Source organism: Hemicordylus capensis, chromosome 1 (assembly GCF_027244095.1).
Source record: "Hemicordylus capensis ecotype Gifberg chromosome 1, rHemCap1.1.pri, whole genome shotgun sequence".
In the NCBI taxonomy this organism is placed as follows: Eukaryota; Metazoa; Chordata; class Lepidosauria; order Squamata; family Cordylidae; genus Hemicordylus; species Hemicordylus capensis.
In genome coordinates this window covers 35822350-35848279 of record NC_069657.1, presented here as the reverse complement: position 1 = coordinate 35848279, position 25930 = coordinate 35822350, and the positions used below count along the sequence as shown (strand labels likewise).

Here is a 25930-nt window from a genome sequence, read left to right as displayed (position 1 = left end):
TTGAGATTTCAGCTTGGATAAATATAGAAGCACGTCCTGGACCGAAGCAGTTTTTGGCAAAAAGCCTTGGGTCTTGGCATATGCCTTAAAGCGAAGCCACTTCCCAAGGTAGTTTCATCTGGTAGAAGGCTTCCATTGGTTCAGTAGGATCTTATCTAGGAGCCTATTTTCCAGGCAGTCAGACGGAGTGTGCTGACGTCCGGGTGTAGGATGAGTCCGTTGTCTCGGGAGAGGTCTGGCACTCGTGGCAGGTGTTGGTAGCAGTTCCCCGACAGTCTGAGTACTTGAGGAAATCATGGTTGCCTTGGCCACCATGGCGTCACAAGAATGCCGGAGGTCGGTTCGGAGACGAGCTACCACCCTGGCAAGCAGCGGTTGCGGTGGGAACATGTATGGTGTTTCCCTCGACCAGTCCAGCTGGAAGGCATCCCCTAAGGACAGGAGATCATGCTCCGCTCTGGAGCAGAAGCGGTCACACTTCGTATTTCTGGAGGTTGCGAACAGATCTATTGTCAGCTGTATCCAGCGATGAAATAGGGGAACTATGTAGCGCAAGTCGAGTGCCCATTCGTGGTGTTGGTCCTGGGGAAACACCCGGCTCAGCTCATCTGCCAACACATTCTCCAGGCCCTTGATGTGAACCGCCACCAGAGACACATGGTGCCTGATGCACCAATGCCATCATTGAACACTGAGAGCGCATAATGTCGGAGACACCGTCCCTCCTTGGCGGTTGATATAGGCCTGAGCTGTTGTGTTGTCGAGATGTATTTGCACAAATTTTCCCTGTATAAGAGGTAGAAACGCTCGAAGCCCTTGGAAAACCACAAGGAGCTCCAGGAAGTTGATATGTAGACGAACCTGTTGTACTGTCCATAGGCCCTGAATCTTGTGACCCTCGCAGTGGGCTCCCCAGCCCTGCAGAGAGGCATCTGTTGTGATCCAGACAGATGGTAATGGAGCTTGGAAGAGTACACCCTCTAGCAGATTCCGGCGGTTTGACCACCACAACAGTGATCTCAGGATCTGTGGTGGAAGAAGGAGGCAAGTGCGTTGACTGTCCACGGCTGGGCTGAACACTGACAGAAACCACAACTGAAGCTTTCGCATCTTTAGTCGTGTGTAACGAATTACCGCGTTGCAGGACGCCATGAGGCCCAGAAGTCTTTGGATAGACTGTGCTGGTTGTATTGGGTGATCTTGGAAATTCAATACCAGGCTCCGAATACAATGGTAGCGCTCCTCTGGCAAGAATGTTCTTTAGTTTGTAGTGTCTAACACGGCCCCTATGTAGGTGGCCACTGGGACCGGTTCCAGGTGTGACTTCTTCCAGTTTACCTGGATTCCAAGGTCTCGGAGGAGGGTCAGAACATACTGGATCTGCAAAAGTAACTCGTTTTTGTGTTGAGATGTCAGGAGCCAGTCATCCAAGTAGGGGTAGATAGAGACCCCGTGCATCCACAAGTGGGTGATCACCACCGCCATGCACTTGGTAAAGACTCTTGGGGCGGTGGACAGGCCGAATGGTAACACGTTGTATTGGTATACTTGATTGCCTACGGTGAATCGTAGGAACTTTCTGTGAGCTGACCTGATGTTGACATGGAAACAGGCGTCTTTTAGGTCCAGCGTCGCAAGCCACTTCTCCCCCGGAGGAGTGGCAGTATTTGATGCAACGCCATCATCCAGAATTTCCTGACTCGTATGAACTTGTTCAGGCCGCACAGGTCCATAATGGGGTGCATTCCCTCGCCCCGCTTCAGAATTTGGAAGTAGCGGGAGTAAAATCCCTCCCGTCTGGCCGTCCATGGCACTGGAGCGATTGCTTTCTTCTCTAACAGTTCCTTCACTTCCTCCTGTAAGGTGATAGATGGAGGAGTGAATCTCATTCCCGTGAACCGTGGGGTTTGCTTGAATTCTATGGCATAGCTGGAAGATATTATCTTCAGAACCCAACGGTCTGATGTTATGTGGTGCCATGCGGAGACATGGCTTGCCAGTCTGATGGAAGGAGATGGCAATATCGGAGCGATGGTGGGTTCTGTTGTTTGAGATGTTGAGGCCCCCGCAGGCGGGTACAAGGGGATGAGTGGTGCCAATGGACGGACCTGGTTCTCAAAGATGCTTTTGAGCATCCTATGTCTTGGTGGAACGAGATTGCGTCTGCTTCTCCTTGTTCAGGAAATTACGTTTATGGTATGGGTCGTACTGCAGTCTATAATCGTGGCGATCCTGTTGGCGGTAGGGTGGCCGCTGTTTTGAATATGAAGCGTGATACTTTGGCGTGTAAGATGACGTTGATGGCTGCTCCGTGAAAGTCTTTGCAAGCCACGGACCCATCTGGGATGCTGTGGTAGCCATTGGCTGCGATGGAGGCACTGAACTTGTGGGACGTATGGCTTCCATGGCTGCTGATAAAGTGTGCCCGGAGAACAGGCTCCCAGATTGGGGGCTGCATCTTCAGCAGCTGCAGATGTCACATGCATGTATCCACACGTGTGCCATGGCAGGCGATTACGCAGGTGCTCAGCCAAGAGTGCACTGAACTTGTGGGACGTATGGCTTCCATGGCTGCTGATAAAGTGTGCCCGGAGAACAGGCTCCCAGATTGGGGGCTGCATCTTCAGCAGCTGCAGATGTCGCATGCATGTATCCACACGTGTGCCATGGCAGGCGACTACGCAGGTGCTCAGCCAAGAGTGGTGTGGATTGCGTGCACATTTCAGTAGACGTGGGTAAAAACCCCTTGAAGGTGGATGTTGACAGGGTACTTGAAGATGAATCCAAAATTGATAAAATTGAGTGAGTGGTCATCAGGTCGAGTCTGGGTTCTACCCCTGAAGGCAAGTCCTCATAATTTTCGGCCTCAAAAACTGGAAGAGGTGCTTGAAGGTGTGGAGTCACTGGCTTCGACATCGACACTATCGGTGTATGTAGAGGAAATGTCGGAGGAACTGGGCACCAGGCTGCCGGTGTCGACAAGGATATTGGGGTCGACGCCGCAGAAAGCGATCTGGCTCTCACCAATCCTGTCGTTGATGTTGAAGGGTCAGATCGACGTCGAGGGGACGTGGTCGATGTCGAAGGTATTGCTGGCCCTTGTAAACCGGTAGGGGATGGTGTGTGGTCTCCTATCAGGTCGATCAGACATTGACGCTTCTCAGGTAGCATTGATGGGTTATCGATGTTGGGGTGTTTATTTTGTCCAGACACGGTACCGGAACTGAGGTCGTGGCGGTCTTTAGAGTGACCTTTACCGCGATCGTCTTCCGACATTGATGCTCTAGATGTTGAGGAGATGTGATGGGAGGCGGATCCCGACTGCGACGCCGAGGATTTTAGACAACTTGATGTCAACGTCAACAGCTTGTCGCACGTCGATGTCAACGGTTTCCTTATCGAAGTCATGGAATTTGAGGCTTTCTATGCCGATCCGGCGCTTGTTGATGCCAATGCCCTTGGCATCGACGGTGCCGTTGTTCTCCTCTCCTAAGCAAATAAGGCACAAATCGTGCAAATCCTTCGAGGGGAGTTTTGCTTTACAGCCCCCACACCTCTTGAAGGTCTTCTTCTCTTCAGACATTTCAGTAGGGATAGTTAAGTCCGTTCCGAAGTCAAAAAACGCCAAACTTTCACCTCAGCCAGTCCAATGGTCAAACACAACAATTCCTGTCAGCCAGTCCAGATCATATACAATTCAATACTCGTCAGCCAGAAGATAAAGGTCATACACGAAGGTTCAAACAGAGAAAGATTTTTTTTTTAAAAAAGAATCGAACTCACAAGGAACTTCCCGACGAAGGAGCGGCAGACCGAGGTCCAAACGCTAAGGCGGTCGGAAAAGAACTGAGGAACGTGACGTCCAGCCACCCCTTAAATAGCATTCTTATGGATGTCGACGGATCTCGATCCAGATCTCTGTTTTCCATGACTCGCGGAGAGATAATGAGTTGGGGTGGGGGGTGGGAGAGAGAAGGGGAAATCACCTGATTCTTTTCAGAGGCTAATAAACCTTATAGCATCAGCCAGTGCCTCTCGAGCATTAATGTCAGGTCTCAATTTCTCTATAAATAATGCTTCCTCTATTTTCTGTCTTTATAGGTTCCTTTCAATCCCCCAAATGAATATTTTAGTAGGCACGATTTGGCCTTCATTCTTTTTCCTCATATGCAATGACCAGGGTTTTGTTTTCTGTGTACAATGCCCCATATCTGCTAGATGTACTTTATATCTATCTTTCAATGGTCTACCAGATTTCCCAATATAGAATTTTAAAAATATATATTCTGTTTGGATTGATACTGGTTTTATTCAGGTTACTTTTATGACCATATGGTACCTACCTTTTACAAAGTGAGAATATTTGGATCCTGATTATTAATACACGTATACTCTAATTTAAACTAATATAGATAAAGATATAGAATATACACTTGAACATCATGTCAGTAGAGGTCGTGCCCAATGTTGACGGTTTTGATTGTGCAGCTGCTACAGCCCCTGACACCAACCTGGATGTTGACATCTTTGTCGAAGGAGATAGGGATCAAGGCATCGCTGGTCGAAACACTTGATCATACAACACTTGAAAATGCAGAGACTGTTTTTTAAAAGTTTCTTGGAAAAACTAAGCACAGATCTTACATTAAGTAGTATTATGTTTTTCTCCCAAACATAAAAAGACAGCTGTCATGGCAATCAGTGGAACATGGGCACTACGAGGAGCTTGTGGAATCCACCCAAGAGGTCCTGCGCAAGCACAAAACCCAACTTTATGAATGGCAATGGATCACAATCCAAATCTTAGCACTTCTGGATCGTGGCAGGTTGGATGCTTTACTGCTTAAAAATCTGAGTGTAAACAGTACTTTATTTATAAGATATGAAGCACCTACAACTGTTCTTTCTACTACTTAACACACTTAAGCAGCAGAAAAGTAAAGTATGACTATAGAGGTAAAAAACAAGACTGCAGGTGTTCTACATTTTGTTGGAAAGCACAAACACCATACATATCACACACACACCTCTACCTTAGTGTCTAGATTTTGCCCAGCAATGTGAAAACAGCAGCAAATAAAAACAATTGCGTATACTCTGTTAATACTGCCATATAAAGCAATTCAGCATTTAAAAACAAGTTAAATTTTAAACTAACCTGCCGAGATATAGCAAATTGCAAAGCCAGATAAAATGCTGCCAGGTGATCAGTTGGAGACAAAGCATGTGCCCTGAAAAATATTAATGATATTTAGTTCACTAAGACCCCTTGAACTGGTAGGTTGTGTTATTACATACTGCGGAACCATCAGTCTTCTACGACTTAGCTTTTCCCACTTTATTGATCAGTGGAATTTTGCCTTTGATCCTAAACAGCCAGTTAGCTCTATTTCTTGGTTTCCCTGCATTTTCTTCCACTATCATCTTAACCACACCACCTTAATTACTAACCACAAGGTTGCTATAGTCCTTTTGGGAATCCCTAGTATTGTCTATTTAGTATAGGAAGGGCATTGGAGAATGGAGAGGGCTGACAGGTCAGACTACTGTCTCTAGGAGAACAAATGTGAATTAGAATGAAGAGTGAAAGAAATGCTTCCATTTGCTCACACCCTCCCACTGGTCCTTTCTTCAGTGCTGAAAGAAAGGAAGGAAGGAAGGAAGGAAGGAAGGAAGGAAGGAAGAAAAAAAGAAAGGAAAAAAGAAAAAAGAAAGAAAGAAAGAAAAAAGAAAGAAAAAAAAAGGGGGAAAAAGGAAAAAAAAGGAAAAAAGAAAAAAAAGGGGGGGGGGAAAGAAAGAAAGAGGTTCTTGCCTTACTGTTCTGCGGCCATGTTTTTGACAACACTGGCCAACATACAACTAAACGAAACCACAAACTCATGATTGTAAAGATAAATTAGGACAATATTGTACAAATGAAGGTAAGCAAAAAAAAAATCTAGCATCAAGTAACATTTTAAAAAAATTCTGAAGTAACAACAGAGCTGAAAGTCTGTTTTAACATCAACTAGAAAAAGTATATTTAACTGGTACTATTAATTAAGCTGGGGCTACTCAACTGCAGCTCTCCAACTGTTTTTGGACTACAGCTCCCAGCATCCCCAGCCACAGTGACCAATAATCAGGGATGATGGGAGTTGTGGGCAAACATCTGCAGGAGGACCAAAGTTGAGTAGCCCTGAATTAAACTTTACTTTGTAAGAAATAGCATATTTCAATACAAATATAATAACAAAATTAGTATTTGCACGTTTTGGAAAGAACAGGAAGGGATGCTTATTTCACCTGTTTTTCAGTGGACTATATTTCAGGCTGCCTGTATTTCATGTTCAATGTGGGAAAAACAGAGTGAAATAAACTCTATGCGGGGGAAACATTTCTTCTGCCCCAAAATTAAGAGGAAGAGAACCTTTGACAATTGTCAAAATTTTAAAATTGAATTCTAAAACCTTGTAAATAAGCTGCTAAAAGAATTAATAATGGGATACAGAGAATTCCCTTTGTAAGTTACTATTTCAAGAATCTAGTTAAAGCCAGGAGTGACTTAAAGTGGCACTATCTGGCTGCTATCTAGTGGCCTGTATGACACCATCAATTTCAGAACTCTACAGTCTAGAAATAATCCAGATTTAATACAGTTTGCACAAACGCCAGTTATGGTAAGATAGATAACAGAGGTGATATCACGTGTAATAAGATGGTGTATAACAATCAGCTAAACATATATATTTTCCAATGAAAAAAGATTATGAAGGAATTTCTCCTAACATCTGATTGGCTCAGGACATGCACGAGTGTGTAAGCGCGCACACATGCGTGCACACAGAAGGTTCACTGTAGCAAACATTTTAATTTAAAAATGAACCCCCCTCCAACTTGTGTTGGCAGGGGAAAGTGGAGTAAGAGGTATATGTTAATTTATCAATCCTCACCTAGTGTTTTGGCTTTCAATCAAATCAGTTTTACTTCAAAAATTAAGAACATAAGTACTGTTCCATTACTAGCATGTCTTTTTGAATGGGTGCCCAAAATATCAATACATTTAGCAACAGTACCAAGTAGATATCCTGCTAAATCCCCATCTTTAAAATAATAAATAGTTGAAACAAATTATTCAGTTTTACTTCAAGATGGTTTCTGTGCATTTTTGGTATGCCCAAGTGCCTCAGCATTAGTTTCAAATCTAGTCAAACCTCATTACTCACATGGGTTTTGTTCCTCGCCTACTACCATGAGAAACACAACTGCGAGTAATGAGGCATTATGCCTATAGGAAGACGGGGGGTAGATTCCAGAGTGGAGGAGAAATGCTTAAAAATGGTTTAAAATACAAAATTACTTACTGTGGCATGCTCCACGGAGTCTGCACGAGCCCAGGAATGCCCCCAAAGCACAAAGGATTGTGGGGAAATCCATTTTTAAAAAAAGAAATGAGCCACAAAATGGCTCCTGAAGACAAAATGGCGGGTGGAAGTGACCTCTGTGGTCACTTCCAGCCCTCTAGGAACTGCGGATATGTAGGTTTTAACCCTTTCAGATCCGTGAATACTGAAAATAAGGTCCTAATGAGACACCTGTGAATAGCAGTTCCACGAATAACAAGGCTGTACTATTATTTTTCTTACTGGAAATAGAAGATAAGAACTTAACTATACTTATTTCATAAGCATACAAGTCAGGCACTCATCATCATCATCATAACATTGAGAGAAAATGCTGAAAATATATTCTCCTAATCTGCATGTGGTATATGACCAGCAAACCTGAAGTATTGGCTGAAGAAAACAGGATATTCCTTCATCTCTAACAAGCTAGTAGACAAATGTAACACAAAATTTGATTATTTAAGCAAGTTCTGGTGGTGGCAATAATTTGTTTCAGCCTTCAGACTTGTTAACTGTGAACATTTACAACTCCATGTAGGTCACAGTGGAACGTTCCCATAACTAATCTGAGGATAAGAGTCCTTGAGCCCATAAATGGTTTAAAAGCTCCTCTTCAACCAAATGTAACATCAGTGCCACACATTTGCAGTAAGTCATTCAGAGCTGCATTTTCTTTTAGAAGAATATGTGTACAGGTGGATCTCTGTATTCACGGGGGTTCCGTTCAGCGATCATACTGTGGATGATGAAACTGTGGATAATACCGTGGCATTAACACATCTCTTCAACCAAGCTTTCTCAGCTTTTTAAAACTTGTTTTTAAATTTTAAATTGTTTTTCAGTTTTAAATTGTTTTGGTGTTTAATTGGTGTTTAATGATGTTTTAATTGTTAATTATTATTTTATGCAGTTTTATAATTTCTGTTTTAATTGTTAATTGATTTTAATGGTGTTTTAATGTAAACCACCCTGAGCCTTTTGGAAGGGTGGTATAAATTTTTAAAATAATAAATAAATACAAATTTTGCCATTATTCTTGGCATAGGTTTGAGTTATCTTAGAAATCACCTTCTTCGGTATGATCTCCACCGCACATTAAGGTCAACTGAGGAGGTCCATCTTCACTTGCCACCAACACGTCTGGTGGTGACTCAGAGGCAGGTCTTCTCTGTGACTGCTCCTGGGCTGTGGCATGCCCTCTTGACAGAAATTCACAAGCTGAGTTCATTATTGGCCTTCAGGAGAGCCCTTGACCTATCTGTTTGTCCTGGCCTTCCAGGATTTTAAAAACTGTTTTAATAATGGTTTTATGTTGTTTTTACAGTTTGCAATTTTAACAGTTAATTGATTTTAGTGTTGTTTTAATGTAAACAACCCTGAGCCATTTTTGGAAGGGCGGTATAAAAATAAAATAAAATAAAATATTCTGCAATTTTTTGCCGGAAATGATGGCAGAGGTCATTTTCCGCCACCTCCCAACCCGTGGATACACCAATTTAACCCTTTCTCCCCCCCCCCCACTGCTCCGTGAATGTTGAAGTCAGATGTCAGTTCCCCACTGCAGATCTGCGAAAGTGTGAATGTTGGATCTGCGGGTAACGAAGTATGCCTGTAATTCAACATTTTAAAAAAACATTGAGCAAATGTTATTTTCTACTAGGCGGTAAGAAAAATATGTAATAATGAAATAAGAGAAAATCCCTTCAAATCAGACTGGATTTGCCCTTGCTACTTGATGAAGCAAATGTTAATGCAATATGTTCAGTACTCATGCAAGCAGACTCCCAGAGGTAAAATCCACATTACATAATAATTTATAAATATCTTCTTTTTAAAAATACACATAAGGTTTGTCATTATGTATAGAAGCTGAATGAAAAGATTAACACCCACTCACCTTTGAAATGCAAGAAGAGCCTTTCTCTGCAGGACCTCTTGAGTCCCTCGCAAAGAAGCTAAAAACAGGTTTTAATTAGTGATATTTAAGCAAAGGCTTTCCACCACAATCCTAATATCTTTAAAAAGATAGAAAGATTTGAATTTCTCTCTTTTTTAAAACACAAAATTCATCCTTTTTATTGTTTGACAAGCTTCTAGATGCTACATGTTATTGCCACTTTGATCTTAAAAATAGATGCATATGATTTACTTACTATCTGTAGCTTGTAGGCTGTAAGTCAGTCCCAGGGCTAAAAAACCTTTGGCTTTGAATTCTGATGTTTTGTCCCCCACATCAACCACCATCCTAGCAAAGCGTTCTGCTTCTTCTAACTAAAAACAAGCAATAAAACAAAGAAACCAGACTGTTACAAGACTAGGGGTGGGTGGGTGGAGCCCTCACCCCACCCCAATTCAGAATGGGTCTGTCTAAAATCAAGTTAGCCTGAATGATGTTCATTGAGCACCCCAAAAGAATCCAAGTTAAAATCAATGTATCAAGAACCTGTCACATTCCCAAAGACATAATCAAGAGTACAACTAGGCCTAGCAGCTTTCCCACCATAACTCATTCCCATCAGCCCTCCCCAACTACATGTCTTCTCCAAATTTATGAAAAGGCATTGCCATCCTCAAAAATCCACCTTTTACATGTATTATTCAATTTTTACACCGCCTTTCATAATATATCTCAAGGCGGTTTACAAAAGATAAAATACAATAAAATTCCCTAAAGTTTACATTTAAAACCTTAAAATCAACATTAAAACCATAAACACACCAAATAACAATTAAAAAGGTAAACAGAAGCAAGAAAGCTGAAAAATCTGGCAGCCTCTAAGAGGTAAAAGCCTGGGTTGTTTTTTAAAAGCAGCCACAGATGTCAGACCACGAACATTAACTGGGAGAGCATTCCAGAGGCTGGGGGCAAGAACAGAAAAGGTCCTGTCCTGTTTGCACAACAATTTAGCCTCTCTCAACATCAGCACATGGAGCAAAGGCCTCTCTGATGATCTTGTCAGGCAGAAACCCTTGGAAGCAGGCAGTCACTCAGGTCCAGGGCCCAAACTGTTAACCAGCACCTTGAATTGGATCCAGAAACAAATTGGCAACCAGTGCAGCTCTTTCAGAAGAGGAGAGGGCTTTTAGGAGCAACCATGTCAATAGCCTGTGCTGTCTCCACATTCTAGAGATTCACCAGGGCCTCAAAAGAGTCACCAGTTCTGGACAATGGAAACTCCCCAAAGGCTGTCTGGAAACCGAGCAGATCCGTAAGTCTTTGGGGGTGGACCATTCTAATTGATCCACCACCCCTGCAAAGGTTGGTCAAAGCAGTCAAACTGATCTGTCCATGACAAAGTAGTAATGTTAGACTCCCCCATCTGCAGATCATTCAGATCCTGGTTGGCAAAAACCAGGTCCAGCGTATGTCCCAACACATGAATAGGAACCGATATTAATTGAGATAGGCCCATGGTTGTCATGGCAGTCACAAAGTCCTGAACTGCTCCTACTAGGGGAGCCGCGGCATGAACACTGAAGTCCCTTAAGATAATAAGCCTAGGGGAGCCTGCCACCTCTGAGACCACCCTCATGAGCTGAGGAAGAGAGTCTGAGGTACAGCAGGTCAGTTGGTACAGCAACAGAATCCCTATTTTCTAGTAGGCCCACTCTCAGGGACAAACACTCAAAGTTCTAATATGGTTTAACCGGGCATCTGGAGAGGGGAATGGATTCACGATAGATGACTGCAACTCCTCTTCCCTGACCCTCAAGGCGGGGCTGCTGTAGGATCATGGAACCTGGAGGGCAGGGCTGGGAGAGACCCATGCCACTGAGCTCGCCCAACCAGGTCTCAGTCACACATACCAGGTCAGCATGCTCATCCACAATTAAATCATGGGTGAGAGATGTTTTTGCTTTTACTGACCTGGCATTCAACAGCAGAACCCTAATCCTTGAAGGAGTGTTCCCAGAACTCCCTGGAGCTGTAGGACTGGAAGAAGAGCCAGAAAAAGGAATAGGTCTCAGTTGCCTAGACCATTTCCCCCTGTAATGGCCTGCCCAACTCCCACCACCATATTTCCCTCTGCCCGTCACCCGAGAAATATCTGCCCCCAGCTACCCCCAGTTCCCCGCACTTCCAGTCACATGCTAACACCACAGGTGGGCAGAATTTTAAAAAGGCGGAGTTCAGTTAGTAGTACAAGGACTGTATGAAGTCCTCTTCACCCCCCAGACCACTGGGATGCGAGTTCCAGCACACACCAGGCTGTTGTTTGGTGAGCAGGGCTGCCTGGAAAGGCATACTATCACTGTCCTTTCAGATCCTGCAGGTGTTCCTCAGGGATTCTTCTCCTCTTCAACTGTACCCCAGGTTATGAGCCCTATGTACATGAGATACATAGGAACGAAGGAAGCTGCCTTATACTGAGTCAGACTATTGGTCCATCTAGTCTTTGGCACAATCTCCTAGTCGCCATACTCTACTATAATGAAACCTAGGTATGTGTAAATGAAATAGATATTCTTTCCCTTGTTTACCCCACCTCCATTTAAGTCCATGAGCCAGACCCACAAATTTTGGCCATCAGTACCACCTGAGGGGAGAATGCTAGCAGTGATTTTGGGCAACATCTACTCCCCTAGAGATGGATAGCACAGTTGCACTTACAGCTTTTTTGTGTTATCTTACACTCTTTATCCCTACCCCCAAGTAATTAGGGTAAAACTGCAGTTATTTTGGCACAGAGGAAAGGGTTTGGGTAAAAACAACAAAATATTGCTCTCCCTGGAGTAATCTTGGGAGGACATTTCTTAGACATTACGATTGTTATTTCCATTCCTCTAACATCGATGAAATTTTATACTGGTTTCCATTTTATTAAACATTTTAAAAGTCTTTAGAACACCACTGCACATTTGGCCACTGCAGGTCTGATGGTCAGGACAATAAAAGCATAACAAGATGATTGCAATGCTATCACCTATTTTTCATTGCTAGTGGTGTAGCGATTGTCCCCCCAGATGGTACCACCCCCGCCACCATTGACTCACGTACTATTCTCCCATTCCCGCCTTCATTGTAAACCTCTCAAGAGCAGAGAGCTATCCTATTGTACTCTGCATAGGGAAGGCACAATAACTCTTTTTTACTTTATACAAGGATCTAACCAAAACAAACAAACACACAAACTTACCCAGTGAAGGGACCCCATGCATAATTTGGCAGCAAGGAGTGGGATTGTAGCATCATCTGGCTTCAGGCGTATACACTCTTTCAAGACCTTCACAGCTCGAGCCGACTGCAAGGTAGCAGAATATAGTGAGACGACCAAGATAACAGAATATACTGAGACACTGCAATTTGCAGTTGTATTGAAACCAATTTCTAGTTTAATGCCATGACAGGATCAAAATCTGATATGAGTTTAAGATAATGTAATAGCTACTGTACAGAATACAAGCAGTTTGGCAAATCTGTATGCAACTTCTGAGTAAAGAAGCCAGAAAGTTGCCTCAGGAAACAAAGAAACACTGTCAAAAGGTACACGGTGCAACCACAGTTAAAATATGCTGGTGTAAGCTAAGCAAAATGCAGAACAGACAAATAAGAACCAAGAAAATGTCCATCAGGTCATCATCATAGCTTTGACTACAGCTGTTTCCCCAGTGTAGCTTTTGTGGTCCCACACATCTTTCTCAACCCCTTTATAGATGAAATTGCTCACCAGTATGTAAAGAAAGGGAGTAGAAGGGGGACTATTTCAACACTAAGGAACCAAGAAAGACTATCTGTAGTATTATTAGCAATAATCTATGAGACAAAATCTGAAAGAAACCTACTTTTCCTGCTGCCATTAAGGATAGTGCAAACTGATACCAAAGATGAAATTCTTCAAATGCAAACTTCATTGCTCTTTCTAAGCACTAAAAGAAAAAAAACACATTGACAGTCTTTTAATAGTGTGATCTTCCCATATACAGGCTAAAATTCCTCACAGATAAACAAAATAAAGATTGTAAAACAATTTTCACTTTAAAAGTTGTCCCTATATGAACAACAGCTCAAACACTAAACTGGGGGTGCTCAGTTCAAATAACTCTGAAGGTCATTTTTATGTTTTTAGCACACAAAGACTGCACTGTTAAACTCATGAACACATTTTCATTTTATCTCAGTGTTTTCTTTTTAATCTATTCTCTCTTAACTCACTTTCCCCCCTTTCCAAGTACCAAAGTACATGCTCTGTTCTCTGAACCACTACAGTTCTGCAAACTCATCCCTCCATTGACTATCCCTCCTTTTTTCTCTCCCCTTCTTGGAACTCTGTTTTCTTTTGTTTTAGGTTGATAATGTAAAAGGATAAGCAATTTGCTTTGTTAAGGACCGTAAATATGTACTTCTCTTTGATTGCCCATTTAAAGTCAAGCCCATGCTTAGTTTTCTGGATTAGGGGCAGATTTGGAAGAATCTATTCTCTTTCTTGCTTTTAACTCCTAGTGTATTCCTTCCATCTCTTGATAACAGGCTTTTCACGCTGAGACTGATGCAGGCCAAAATACACACACACACACACACACACACACACACACACACACACACACACACACACCCTTAGATCACCAAGGGCATGGCTTATGAAATTTCTGATTTTATTCCAGTAAAAGAGCTCAAATGATCAAGACAACTGAATCAATAGCACACTGATCTGGAGGACAAAGCACATGCTGGTTCTACACGTTTCCATAAAAGGGTAAGGTGAAGGAAATGTCAATGAAGGCGTAACAAAAGAGTTCCAAAATAGGCTCCAGGTCACAAAAATGACCTTTCAAAGCAGGAGTCTGTACAACAAAATCAAAATCGAAAAAGTGAGAAATTAGGTTACCTCTCTGACATATTCCGTTGCACAAGGAAACAGGTTACTATATACAACTATCACAAAGGCCGGCTGAACACTATTCTATAATCCCCTGGCAAAATACTCTAATATTTTATGCAAGTTTAACAAAACTTTGCTTGATTTGCTCAGTTCCAGGTACATATAGCCACCAATCCAAACTCTGCAACTGCTTACTATGTACTCTTTGTTTCATCTTGGCTTTTTATATTGAATCACTTATATTTTCTTTAAATTATAGCACAATATTCAGAATTCATCTATGTATATGAAAGAAGTCTCACAACACCGAAAAGGAAATTAAGAAGAATAAGTAAACACATCAGGGAGCAAGTAGTAGTCAGGGAAAAAAACAAAAGCAGTAACAGCAGGGTCAGTTCCAGGTTTGTGAGGCCCTTAGCAAGTGGTGGGCCACCTCCTACTTGGGTACAGCCTGCCATGGCAGTGGACGAGGCTTTATTTCATTCTTGCTGGGTTAGCAATAGCAGCAGCTTCTGCCTGCTATGCTCCCTCCTGCCACAATATCACATGGTACATAGAACACTGAGGTGGCTGGCCACTGAGGAAGGAAAAGCTTGTGCCTGCCAGCAAGATAAAATAAAGGAGGCCCATCCAGCCATCTGTTGCTGGCTGTGGCCACCAATCCTCCTCAGGGGGCCATGGTAGGCATCAGCAGATGCTGGGCCCTCGGTGTTGCCCTAGGACAAACATCAGTCTTGTACTGATGCTGGCCTTGAGAAACAGAAGCAAAAAAAACAAAAGGGGGGGGTGCGTGGGTGAGGGTGGAAGGGAAATTGTTGTATCAGTTATCCAAAAAACACTGGAAGCAAACATGCAGAAAACCATCCTTTTAAACTTTTTAATAGATGACTTAAGAATTGCAGAGTGGACCATTTGATGCATACTCCAAGTCCAAGTTATGGAATAATTTAAAGAAAACCCAACTAATAATTTTTTCCCCAACTTGTTCAACACTGTCATTCTCTTTCCCCCCTGACCCCAGCCCTGGTCGTACCACTGTCACACTTGACTATGTGTAAGTGAGCCATTCCTTGTACAATGGCAGGGATGAGTACTGCTAGTAGTTCACAACTGTTAAACTGTACATACTAGTTTAACAGTCTGGCAATAGCAGGTCTCTGATACGTGTTCAGTAATAGGCGCACTTCATCTTTGCTCCTCTGAGAATTTGAGATGATTATTTAAACCATTTTACCTGATTTATTTTTTAGAATACCTGTTTCTAAGTATTTTATGGAAGATTTTAAATTTTAATTTTAAAATTAGCTTCCCAAAACATCTTAAGAACACTTTTAAAAACCAACACCAATCAAAGTAACAGGATTCTGTGTTATATGAATACTCTCTCAAAAATTATCTCAAAAGACTGCTTTCTGTCACAAAACCTATTTAATTACAAGAACACAATGTAAAACATTCAATCTGGTTTTCTGTATAGTGACACTGACTTTTTCTCAGCTCGGGTTTGAATCACTATGGTGATTCTCAGAAAATAAAAAGGTCAGCCATATGATGACTCATTGTGGCAGCAAAGCCCAGAAAACGTAGCAAAACAACATTGTTAAATTTTCTCAACTCTTAGCTAATGATTTGCACAAGCATATTTACCATTGAGCCATACATTTTATTTGCCTTACTGATTGGGTTTGAAGCTTATTTTATTTTTATTGATTGTATTAAATCCCACCTTCTCATCTTCAGATTGGGACCCTCAAAGTGAGTAACAAATAAAAATTACAAGGTTTTGGTTGTTTTGTTTTGTTTACTTCTTAAAACAGATGACCGGGGCGGGGGGGGGGGTGAATCAGGAACACCATGTAGCCATCAAAAGACTAGTCTAAAACCATAATACAGCAGCAGTCGGGGCGGAGCCAACATTGGGCCAACGGGTTCAAAGAACCCGGGCCGCTGACCAATCAGGGGCCGTGAGAGTGGCCCTGACACACACCCTGCGCCTGACATCAGACGTGGGGAGGTTAGTTTAGCTCCTGAGCGGGGGCTGCGCAGCCCCTTCGGGAGCTAAACAAAGGCTGGCGCTGTGTTCGCAGCGCCAGCCAGGAGCGGCTCTTCCCTGCAAAGGCAGGGAAGAGCCGCTCCTGGTTGTGCGCTGTGAACGCAGCGCCAGCCTAAGTAGCTCCTGAAGAGGCCGCGCGGCCCCTTCAGGAGTTAAAAGGCTGGCACTGCCTTCACTTCTGTGCTGCGAAGGAAGTGACAGCCTTCGTTTAACTGCAGTTAAAGGGCAACTCTCTCTGGCCGAACGGAGCCTCAAGGCTCCGTTCAGCCAGACCACACCCCCGCGTCTGACATCAGATGTGGGGTCGTGGCAGCGGCCGCACACAGGCCGCCAGCGGTCCCACTCCGCCAGTGGCAGCAGTACTAATAATCAGACACACACAGAGAGGAATCCAGGTTTTCAAGGATCATCCAGGTCAAATAGCAGCAGCCTGGTGTCCAAAGGCAGAAAGGGAGGGGGCAAGCATTCTATCCCGAGACAGAATTCGACAGCCTGAATAAAGTGCTGTCAAGTCGATTTTGACTCCTGGTGCCCACTTTAGGGATGTGCACAAACCTGTTTGGAGGCCCTTTTATGAGTTTACAGGTTCAAATACTGGCCGGTTCGAACGTTTGGCAGGGGTGGGGGGGTTGGACTTAAAGGGCGGGGGAGGGTGCACCCCACCACACACAGACATAGTCCTCAGGACGTCTTGGTCCTATTTTAAGGCTTGAAGGTTAAAAACAGCACTTTGAATTGGACCCAGAAACAAAGTCTTCAAAATGATGTTTAGTCAAAACTCTAGCTACTGAATTTTGCATCAACTGAAGCTTCTGGGTACTTCTCAAAGGTAGCCCCACCTAGGGAATATCATGGCAATCTAGTCAGGATATAATTCAAGACATGCGTAACAGTGGCCAGATCACCAAGAAATGATGAAAACTGGGATATAAACTCACAGTACATGGTAGTGGAATATTTCTTCATTAGCTCTCCTACCCTATTCACACTCTAGCACCTCTGAAGACAAAAGCATGGATCTAAAGAACCATGAACGGAAGGAGGGAACCATGAACTGTTGCACAAACTCTAGCAGAAGACTCCTTGCAATGCAGAACCACAATCTGTTCTGCTTAACAGAAGGGCACATTGAATCCAAGCCACTGGTACTAAATGGGATCACTCTCATAGCCTGCAAAGCAAGTTGGCACAAAACATATACATTTTTCATAGCTACACAGTTGTATGCACCTGAATCTAACTGTTTAAGTGGGGACACAGTATGCCACACGTAAACAATACAACCAGCTAGTGACAGAAATTATTTAATTACTGTGACTATGGTTAACCACAGATACTATGAGCTAAATTCTGCTCTACACACTGACTAGTATCCAGTTCTTCTTATCAGTTAATATTTAGCTCATCGTTAGATAGTTTCATAGGATACTGCATGGAAGAGTTACTTTTTCCATACATTATCACATTGTTAACCTAGGCACGTTACTTAAAATTATCAGGACCTTTGTTTCCTTGCTCAACTATCACAGCCTACCTCTGACAACATTTCATATTGACCTCTTCTGCCCAAGGCAATGGTAAGCAAGTCATAGACTACAGATGCACTTTGCAAACTGATGATGCGATCGTTTTTGTGTTCTGGAATTCTGCTCAGTACAGCATCACGATTAGCCTGAAAAATAATGCCAGCAATAAGAACAGAGGATAAATAAAGGGGGTCAGCAATACAAAAACAGCCCTGTGGTTGGTGTTCTCAGAAAGAGAATACGTAGAAAATTCAAACTCCCATTGCTTTGGATGATGGGATTACATTTCTTAGGGCTACTGCATCACACAACCAACTACCACAAATATCTGAAATGGAAAACTTGTACACATAGGAGAGAACTGTCAAAACACACAACGATGCTGAACAGCCTTTCTCCACAAGAACAGCAGTATGTACGACAACTGTTTATTCCCTTGATGGGAACATTAAGCAATGAGGACAAATTGCTTTGAACTTATTTCTCCGTTGGTTTTTAAGATGTACAGTAGTGAGTAATTTACTTTCATCCCTGATCAGGGGAACAGAACATCACATGCTTTAGATTCCAACAGACTTTCAACCTTTGAAATTTTAGGCTCTGCAGACACCTAATGATTTGAATAAACAAAAGCAGAGTAATCGGACAACAGGAGGTAGATTTTCACAGTTGTACCTAGGGAGTTACATACAAGCATTTCTCTTTTTATGAGCTTAGCTACTCAGATCCTACCATGAACACACATCCCCACAGATCAAGAACGTAATTTCTTTTGATCAGGAGGACTGACATTTCCTTTTTACACTTTATACAGACAGCGCGAAACCATGCACAGCTGCACACACTAGAATGAAAAAATTGCATCAGTACTGATTCTACAAAATACACAGGGTATAGTACAAGAGATTTCCATCTGCAACATGGAGCTACGAGTCATGATAAGGGGGTGGGGGACAATTATTTTAATCCTCTTTATGTCATCTTAAAGCAGTGATTCACAACCAGATTGGCTGGTGAGACAATCCCTCCCTCATTTGCTGTCACCAGTGTATTCATAGCTGGCTGAGATGAAAAGCTCCTCACCAGCAGGCTGCCTTTCTGAGGGAAAGGGAAGTCACAAAAAACACATGGGTGGAGAAGCTGGTGTCTCTCTGTAGGTCTCTCTTCCCTCCTGAAGCCAAGTGTGAAGAACCTGACAAGGACTAAAGGGCTCTTTTTATCTGCTTGAAGTGCATGGGGGAGTAAGGGGCCAATAGGCTATTATACTTGGGCCAAATGTGGACAATGGACCATCACTTGTTGTTCTGAAGGCTTCATATTGGCAGAGCTGAATTCAGAAAGTCTTCTGTACTAGCCAGTAAATGTCCAAAGACATTTCCAAACAGCAGCCATCTAGGATGCTTCCTAGTATTTACATTATTTATTATTATTATTTTCACATTTTATATCCCGCTCTTCCTCCAAGGAGCCCAGAGCGGTGTACTACATACTTGAGTTTCTCCTCACAACAACCCTGTGAAGTAGGTTAGACTGAGAGAGAAGTGACTAGCCCAGAGTCACCCAACAAGTAACATGGCTGAATGGGGATTTGAACCCGTGTCTCCCTGGTCCTAGTCCAGCACTCTAACCACTACACCACGCTGGCTCTCCTTGCTATAGAGAAGCAAGAGATCCTAGCTTAGAGAATCTGGTTAAAAGTGCTTTTCTATTAACCAAACCTTGAAACCTGCAGCAATCTTCTAGGATTTTGCCCGCAAGCAGATTTGGGTTGGGGATTTAAAAGGTACAGCGCAACACAACACACTTTTGTACTATTTCTCAACCATTACAAAAGGTCTTGCACAAAATGACACTGTCACTTTGGCTCTACTGAAACGTGGCAGATGTGGCTTAATTCAGTTAAGGGATAATTTTAAAACATTAGACAATATTTAATCTACTTCACAGGGTTGTTGTGAAGAGAAACTTAAGTATGTAGTACACTGCTTTGGGCTCCTTGGAGGGCTCCTGGTAACCTCCCGGCTTGACTATTGCAATGCGCTCTACGTGGGGCTGCCTTTGTATGTAGTTCGGAAACTTCAATTAGTTCAGAATGCGGCAGCCAGATTGGTCTCTGGGGTAACCCGGAGAGACCATATTACACCTATTTTGAAACAATTGCACTGGCTGCCGATATGTTTCTGGGCAAAATACAAAGTGCTGGTGATTACCTTTAAAGCCCTGAACGGCTTAGGCCCGAGTTACCTTAGAGAGCGCCTTCTTCTGCGTGATCCCCACTGCACATTAAGGTCATCTGAGGAGGTCTGCCTCCAGTTACCACCAGCTTGTCTGGTGGCGACTCGGAGGCGGGCCTTCTCTATGGCTGCTCCGGGGCTGTGGAATGCGCTCCCTGCGGAAATCCGTAATTTGAATTCTCTGCTAGCTTTCAGGAGGGCCCTTAAAACGTATTTGTTTGGCCTGGCTTTCCAGGGTTTTTAAATTTTAACCCGATTTTGGGGCTTTTAATTACTGTAAACTGTTTAATCCTATTTTAAAATGTTTTTATATTGTTAATTGCTATATTGTTTTTAATTTGTTTTAGTTTTTATTGTTTTAGTGGCTTGTTTTAATTGTAAACCGCCCTGAGCCATTTTGGAAGGGCGGTATATAAATCACATAAATAAATAAATAAATAAAATAATAAATAAGAGCAGGATATGAAATGTAAATAATAAATAATAAATATTTATATAGGTAGACACATTTAAAACATGCTTTACTATTTCAATGCATTTTCAAATATTAAAGGATGTTTTAAATTTCTTTACTACGTGTGTCATCAATCTGACACACATGAAATTAACCGTTTTCTGTACCCTGAAGCTCCTGGAAAAGTGCAATTGAAAGCATTTTTAAAGATTCACTGTAATTTAATTGGGAACAAAGAGCCTAATTTTAGACAGCTGTAACATGCTGCACATGGGAATGATCTTCATTTCTTGAAGAAATGGGGGCGAAGGGGATGATCCTTCAGTTTCTTGAAGATCCTTCAGAAATTACACCTGATATAGAATACAGCCATGAGAGACCTGACTGATGTCAGGTACTTGGATCACTTCAGCCTGCTAGGTCTAGGAGATGCACTAGCTGTCAGTTTGCAGTTCAAAGCACTAGCTAGTACATTTAAAGTGCCTCAGGGCCCAGGTACCTGAAAGAATCCCACATGAATCTGCCCAATCTGTGGTATTTTAAAGAGGCTTTCTTGCAAGTCCTCTCCTCTGCCAAATGAAGTTCAACTGATGGCAGCACGCAATGGGCCTCCTCTATGGCACGCAGTGGGCCTCCTCCTCTAGAACTTCCTCCTGCTGATCTCTAGCTGCTCTCCTCCCTGCGGGCCTTGAAGAGCCATCTGAAGACATCTCTCTTCAAGCTAGTCTTTCCCTGGTGTTTTGACTGTTTGCTTGCCCCTATAAATTCTCCCTTTGTTTTTATTGGCCGACATCCAGACTACTGTTGCACTTGTGTAGGAGTTTTCACCTTTAAAAAAAGAAAAAAGTGTACCTCTTCTATCTCAAAACTTGAGCTAAGCGACCATACATACAATATGCAAACAGCCAAGAATTGTAATCTCCAGAAATAAAGTTGGTGGGAAATAAAATACAAGCCAACTGAATATTCCCTCTTCCTCTTCTCTTTGTAACTGGCTAGCTAGGTGGCTCAGGCTCAGCCCACATCTCCCTCTACATGACTAACAGGCTCAGCAGTGAGGGAAATGCTGGTCAATGTTCAGCAAGGAATGTATGCTCGCTCCCTAACACTCCTTCCCGTTCCAGGGAGGACTAGTTGTCTTTGTTGGAAAGACTAATCCTCTGATCAGGAATCAATGGTGCAGCATGCCAGTGAGTTGAAAGGGTTCCATGTACCAAAGTTCCCCCAGGAGGTCATGTACTTCTAGTTGAAAATCCCTGCACTAGCACAATGAGAGAAGTTGTGTGCACTTAAGATTCTAATGGAAGACCTTTCCTAGGATACGTATAAGATTGCACAACATGTCAACACCTTCCATAAGCGCAAGAACCAGTTTGGAACAAGCATTCCTTTATTTGTTCAATGTCACCCTAGTATGGCATTATGCTAGAACAACACTAATCTGGATGTAGGCCATTGTTTTATTGTAATTTTATTATTGTATTTGGTTTTTACTGTGAACCTCATCAAGGAAAGTAGCAGGGTATACATCTTTGAAATTTTTTTAAAAATGATTAATGATTTCTCAACCAAATGGGTGAGTGGTGATGGCTAGCATGATGGCAAGTTGGTCATATGTATGAACATTTGGCTTTCACCCCATGCTCTAATCCGTTTTCGCATATGCATAAGCCAAACGTATAGACCCTGCACTGTGATTTTTTTTTACACACCACATTCTGGACACACTGAATAATGGGGGGAAAGATTAAAATAAAATAAAAATAGCTCACTTGAGAGCCCACATTGTGGTTTGAGAGTCAGGAACTATCCCAGTGGGAAGTATTTGTAGTAGTTATGTTGACAGACATGAAATGGAATCTTTTAAATTATTTCAGTTACTAAGAAGCAGAAAAAAACATGACTAAACATTTTTCTAAAATTAATGTTTTATAGCCATGTCATAATAAAGCACGGAAACTTTGTGGAGGAACATCAGTGTCCATAAGATGATCAACTTGAATCCTAAGAACTGTAAGTTTCCTTTGTCCTCTTGAGCTTTCCCTCCTTCCATAAACATGACACCTCAATGAAAAACCGGCAGAATGTTCATACAAACACTCTTTTGCATGCCAGGTGGAAATAAAATTGCTGAAATTTGACCCTTTTTAGTATGGTATCATCTAGAACAGGGGTAAATAAATTGTGGCTGGGGAGGATAAGAACTGTAGTTCAAACACAGCTGGAAGGCCACGTTTGCCTACCCTGACCTAGAGCATGACTGTACAAATACAGTTATCTGTGGATTTGCTATCTGCGGTTTCACGTATCCATCATTGGGTAACTGACACCCAACCTTGGCATATGTGGGGGGAAATGACCAAAAGAGAGTTAAATTTGTGTATCCATGGGTTGTGGGGGTGGTCAGAAATTACCTTGGTGGTCATTTCCATTCACCATTTTATATAAAGGGAGCCATTTTGTGGCTCACTAAGTTTTTTAAAAAAAATTCCATGAAAAATTGCAGAATAATGGAACAATTTGGACTTCTGGGGGACATTGCTGGAGGCCTGTAGAGCATGGAAGGGCAATTTACATCACCCCTCTCCATTTTTACCACAGTTTCCCAGCCTCCAGGAACCTGAAGAACCTATACGCTCTATTTAATAATGTAACCAATTCCCTATCTTGTAAGTTGTCATCAAGGACATGCAGGCAGATATGCATTAAAGTGCTCATACTACAGTGGGTAAATATCTTGTATAGGTAAGTTCTTGATGCCTCCTCTGCATTGGTCAGTGAAAGAATTCTGAGAGATGGCACATGGGGTGGGGCAGCTATGGTTAGTTCAAATACTGTATGTGCTTGCAGAAACAGTTGTTTACAAGGAGAATGGTTAAACACTAGTACCTCTGAGAGGTTGGAACACTATGGGTTGGGCTCCTCCATTATCAGAAGTTCCTTCCAAGAACAAAAGGAGCTTCCAATGACAGAGTGGCATTCTACTGAAAGTTAGGATTCAGCCCAATTCATCTTCAATCTAGTAGTACTGTACGTAGGAATATATGAAGCTATCCCATAGAAACTCTAAACCCTGCTCAATCTAGCCCTATACCATCTACTCCACCTGGCAGCGGCTCACCAAGATTTATGCAGAGTTTAATTCTGTGTAGAAAGAGGCCAGGCTGCAGTTGCTCAGCAGAAAAGGAAATATTCATATGCCCAGAAACATATTCACTTTGTGTACTAGAAATAATGGCTAATTACCAAGCCAATGTGTGGGCCCCTGCAATAGGAAGAGCTGATAACCAATCCATATAACTAGAGATTTGCATAACTGATGCTTCCATAACGAGAATAGCATCACATGAAGTTTTAGGTGGCAATATCTTATTTATTTATTTTATATACTGCCTTCCAAAGGCTCTAGGCAATTAAAAAACAAACACCAAAAACAAAATAAAACAAACTCTTAAAACAATTTAAAACATCCAGAGATGGCTAAAAAATGTGTGTTAAGGGCTCCTTTAAAGGCTAATAAAGATGTTAAACCACAAATGTCTATAGGGAGCACATTCCATAGCCCAGAAGCAACTGCAAAGAAGGCAATTATAATGTATATAAGCTTCATTTGTAAGAAAATCTTGATCACTTACCATAGATTCACTAATCAGCAGCAGCAAGAGAGCTTCTTCAGTATTCTCTTGAGGACAGAAAATGCTGTTAAAAATTGAGTATTCATTACCTTAAAAATAAAGTTACTCAAGATTCATTTACATACAATACTGTGTCATATTTCGCACTAGAAACACTTAGTGTATATGCACACCTATATCAGTTCTTATAACATTAAATATATGCCTATATGCTGGATTTTCCTGAAAGGTTTCTTACATTTGGATCAAAATAACTTGCATTATATATGTATATACTTTTAATAGCATTAATTCACCAGAATCAATGTTCTATCTCATTTAATTATTTTTCTTTTTTTAAAAGAATATGTGCAACTCCAGTCTGTATATTGTTAGTATCACTGGGAAAGTGGAAAGCAGAGAGAAACAACTGGAGTGCTTCCAGTACAGACCTGTATCCATGGTATGCCCACAAAGGAAACACAGAACTCTAAACTTTCTGGATGCTGAATGGTTATCAAGATGATTTTAATGTCTTCTCCCTCCTTCCCAGAATTTACAAACAAGGGCAAGAGCAATTAAAAGTTCTTCATATGTATTAAATGCAGAAAAATTACCTTTAGACCATCTTATTTATATATTATTTATCTTTCTATGTAAACCACTATGAGAACTTTGGTTGAAGAGTGGTGTATAAATGTTCGTAGTAGTAGCACCATTTTTCTCTTAATAATTTAGTTTTGTTATTCCTTTTAAGGCAGGGGGTTCCCAAACTTTTTATAAAACAAGCATACCCCTTCTGCTGCAAACCTTCAGTTCAGGTTTGCAATGGAAGACAACATAAGAGTTTGTATGTGCACACAGAAATTTAAATGCAACAGTTATGAGACAGGCTACTCTAGTCATGGGCTTATATGTAAAGTGTGCTGTCAAGTCGATTTCGACTCCTGGAGCCCACTTAACCTTTTGGTTTTCTTTGGTAGAGTACAAGATGGGTTTAACAAAGCCTCCTCACGCGCAGTGTGAGATGATGCCTTTCAGCATCTTCCTATATCTCTCCTGCCCGATATAGTACCAGCGAGGATTTGAACCAGCAACCTTCTGCTAGTTAGTCAAGCATTTCCCCGCTGCGCCACTTAAGGTGGCCCTGGCAGCTTATATGTACTCCCACTGAAATAAAACCTTTTGAAAATTACACCCATTTGAAGTAAACTTGTCCCATTAATTTCAATAAAACTGTTTATAAGCAATGCAGCTGCAATGTTGGGAGGCAGGAGAACTCCGGGTACCCCCTGGGAGCCCTTCAAGTACCCCTACGGGTACTACTACTCCCTGTTGGGAACCCCTGCTTTAAGGAAACACTAATATTCTACTCTGCATATAAGTCACTACAGTATATCAAATACGTCTGACAGAATGAAACATACTGCAAGTGTACTTAAACATGCAAGAAGAACATCTTGCAGTCTAAAGCCAAAAAGTAATGAGCAATTTCTTCCCATAAGTGCCTGTGTCTTAAAATCTCCACTGTGCTCAAAGTGACATTATTTGTAAAGATAAGACAGCTGACACTGTAATATAAGATCAGTTTCTGTAATGGTTTTTCTGGTATTCCTGTGAAATACCAGAACACATGTTTCAAGTTTTCTTCATTGCTAATGAGAGACTGGAAGCATTCTCATCATTTTAATTGCTCTCCTACTATTCTGAAGCAATGCCTAGGGAACTGGAGGTGTTTTTGCTTCACAGGACTTGCATTTTAAAACCTATCCTATCGCCATGGCTTACCTAATTAAAGAGCATGGAGATTCTAAAGGGAAGATTCTGGGGTCAAATCCTAGAG

General features: G+C 42.0%; 1 protein-coding gene across 4 annotated transcripts in view; it reads right to left on the bottom strand.

The window, feature by feature from the left end:
* TTC7B (tetratricopeptide repeat domain 7B) overlaps nt 1–25930 on the bottom strand; it is a 174228-nt gene that overhangs the window by 88713 nt on the left and 59585 nt on the right. For all 4 annotated transcript variants that reach the window (XM_053270534.1, XM_053270516.1, XM_053270524.1 and 1 more), the window contains 7 exons: nt 24109–24172; nt 17794–17931; nt 13170–13253; nt 12524–12628; nt 9539–9656; nt 9283–9340; nt 5159–5231 (listed from right to left, as the gene is read on the bottom strand). In XM_053270534.1, coding sequence (XP_053126509.1) covers nt 5159–5231; nt 9283–9340; nt 9539–9656; nt 12524–12628; nt 13170–13253; nt 17794–17931; nt 24109–24172 — 640 coding nt within the window. The remainder of the gene's footprint in view (nt 1–5158; nt 5232–9282; nt 9341–9538; nt 9657–12523; nt 12629–13169; nt 13254–17793; nt 17932–24108; nt 24173–25930) is intronic.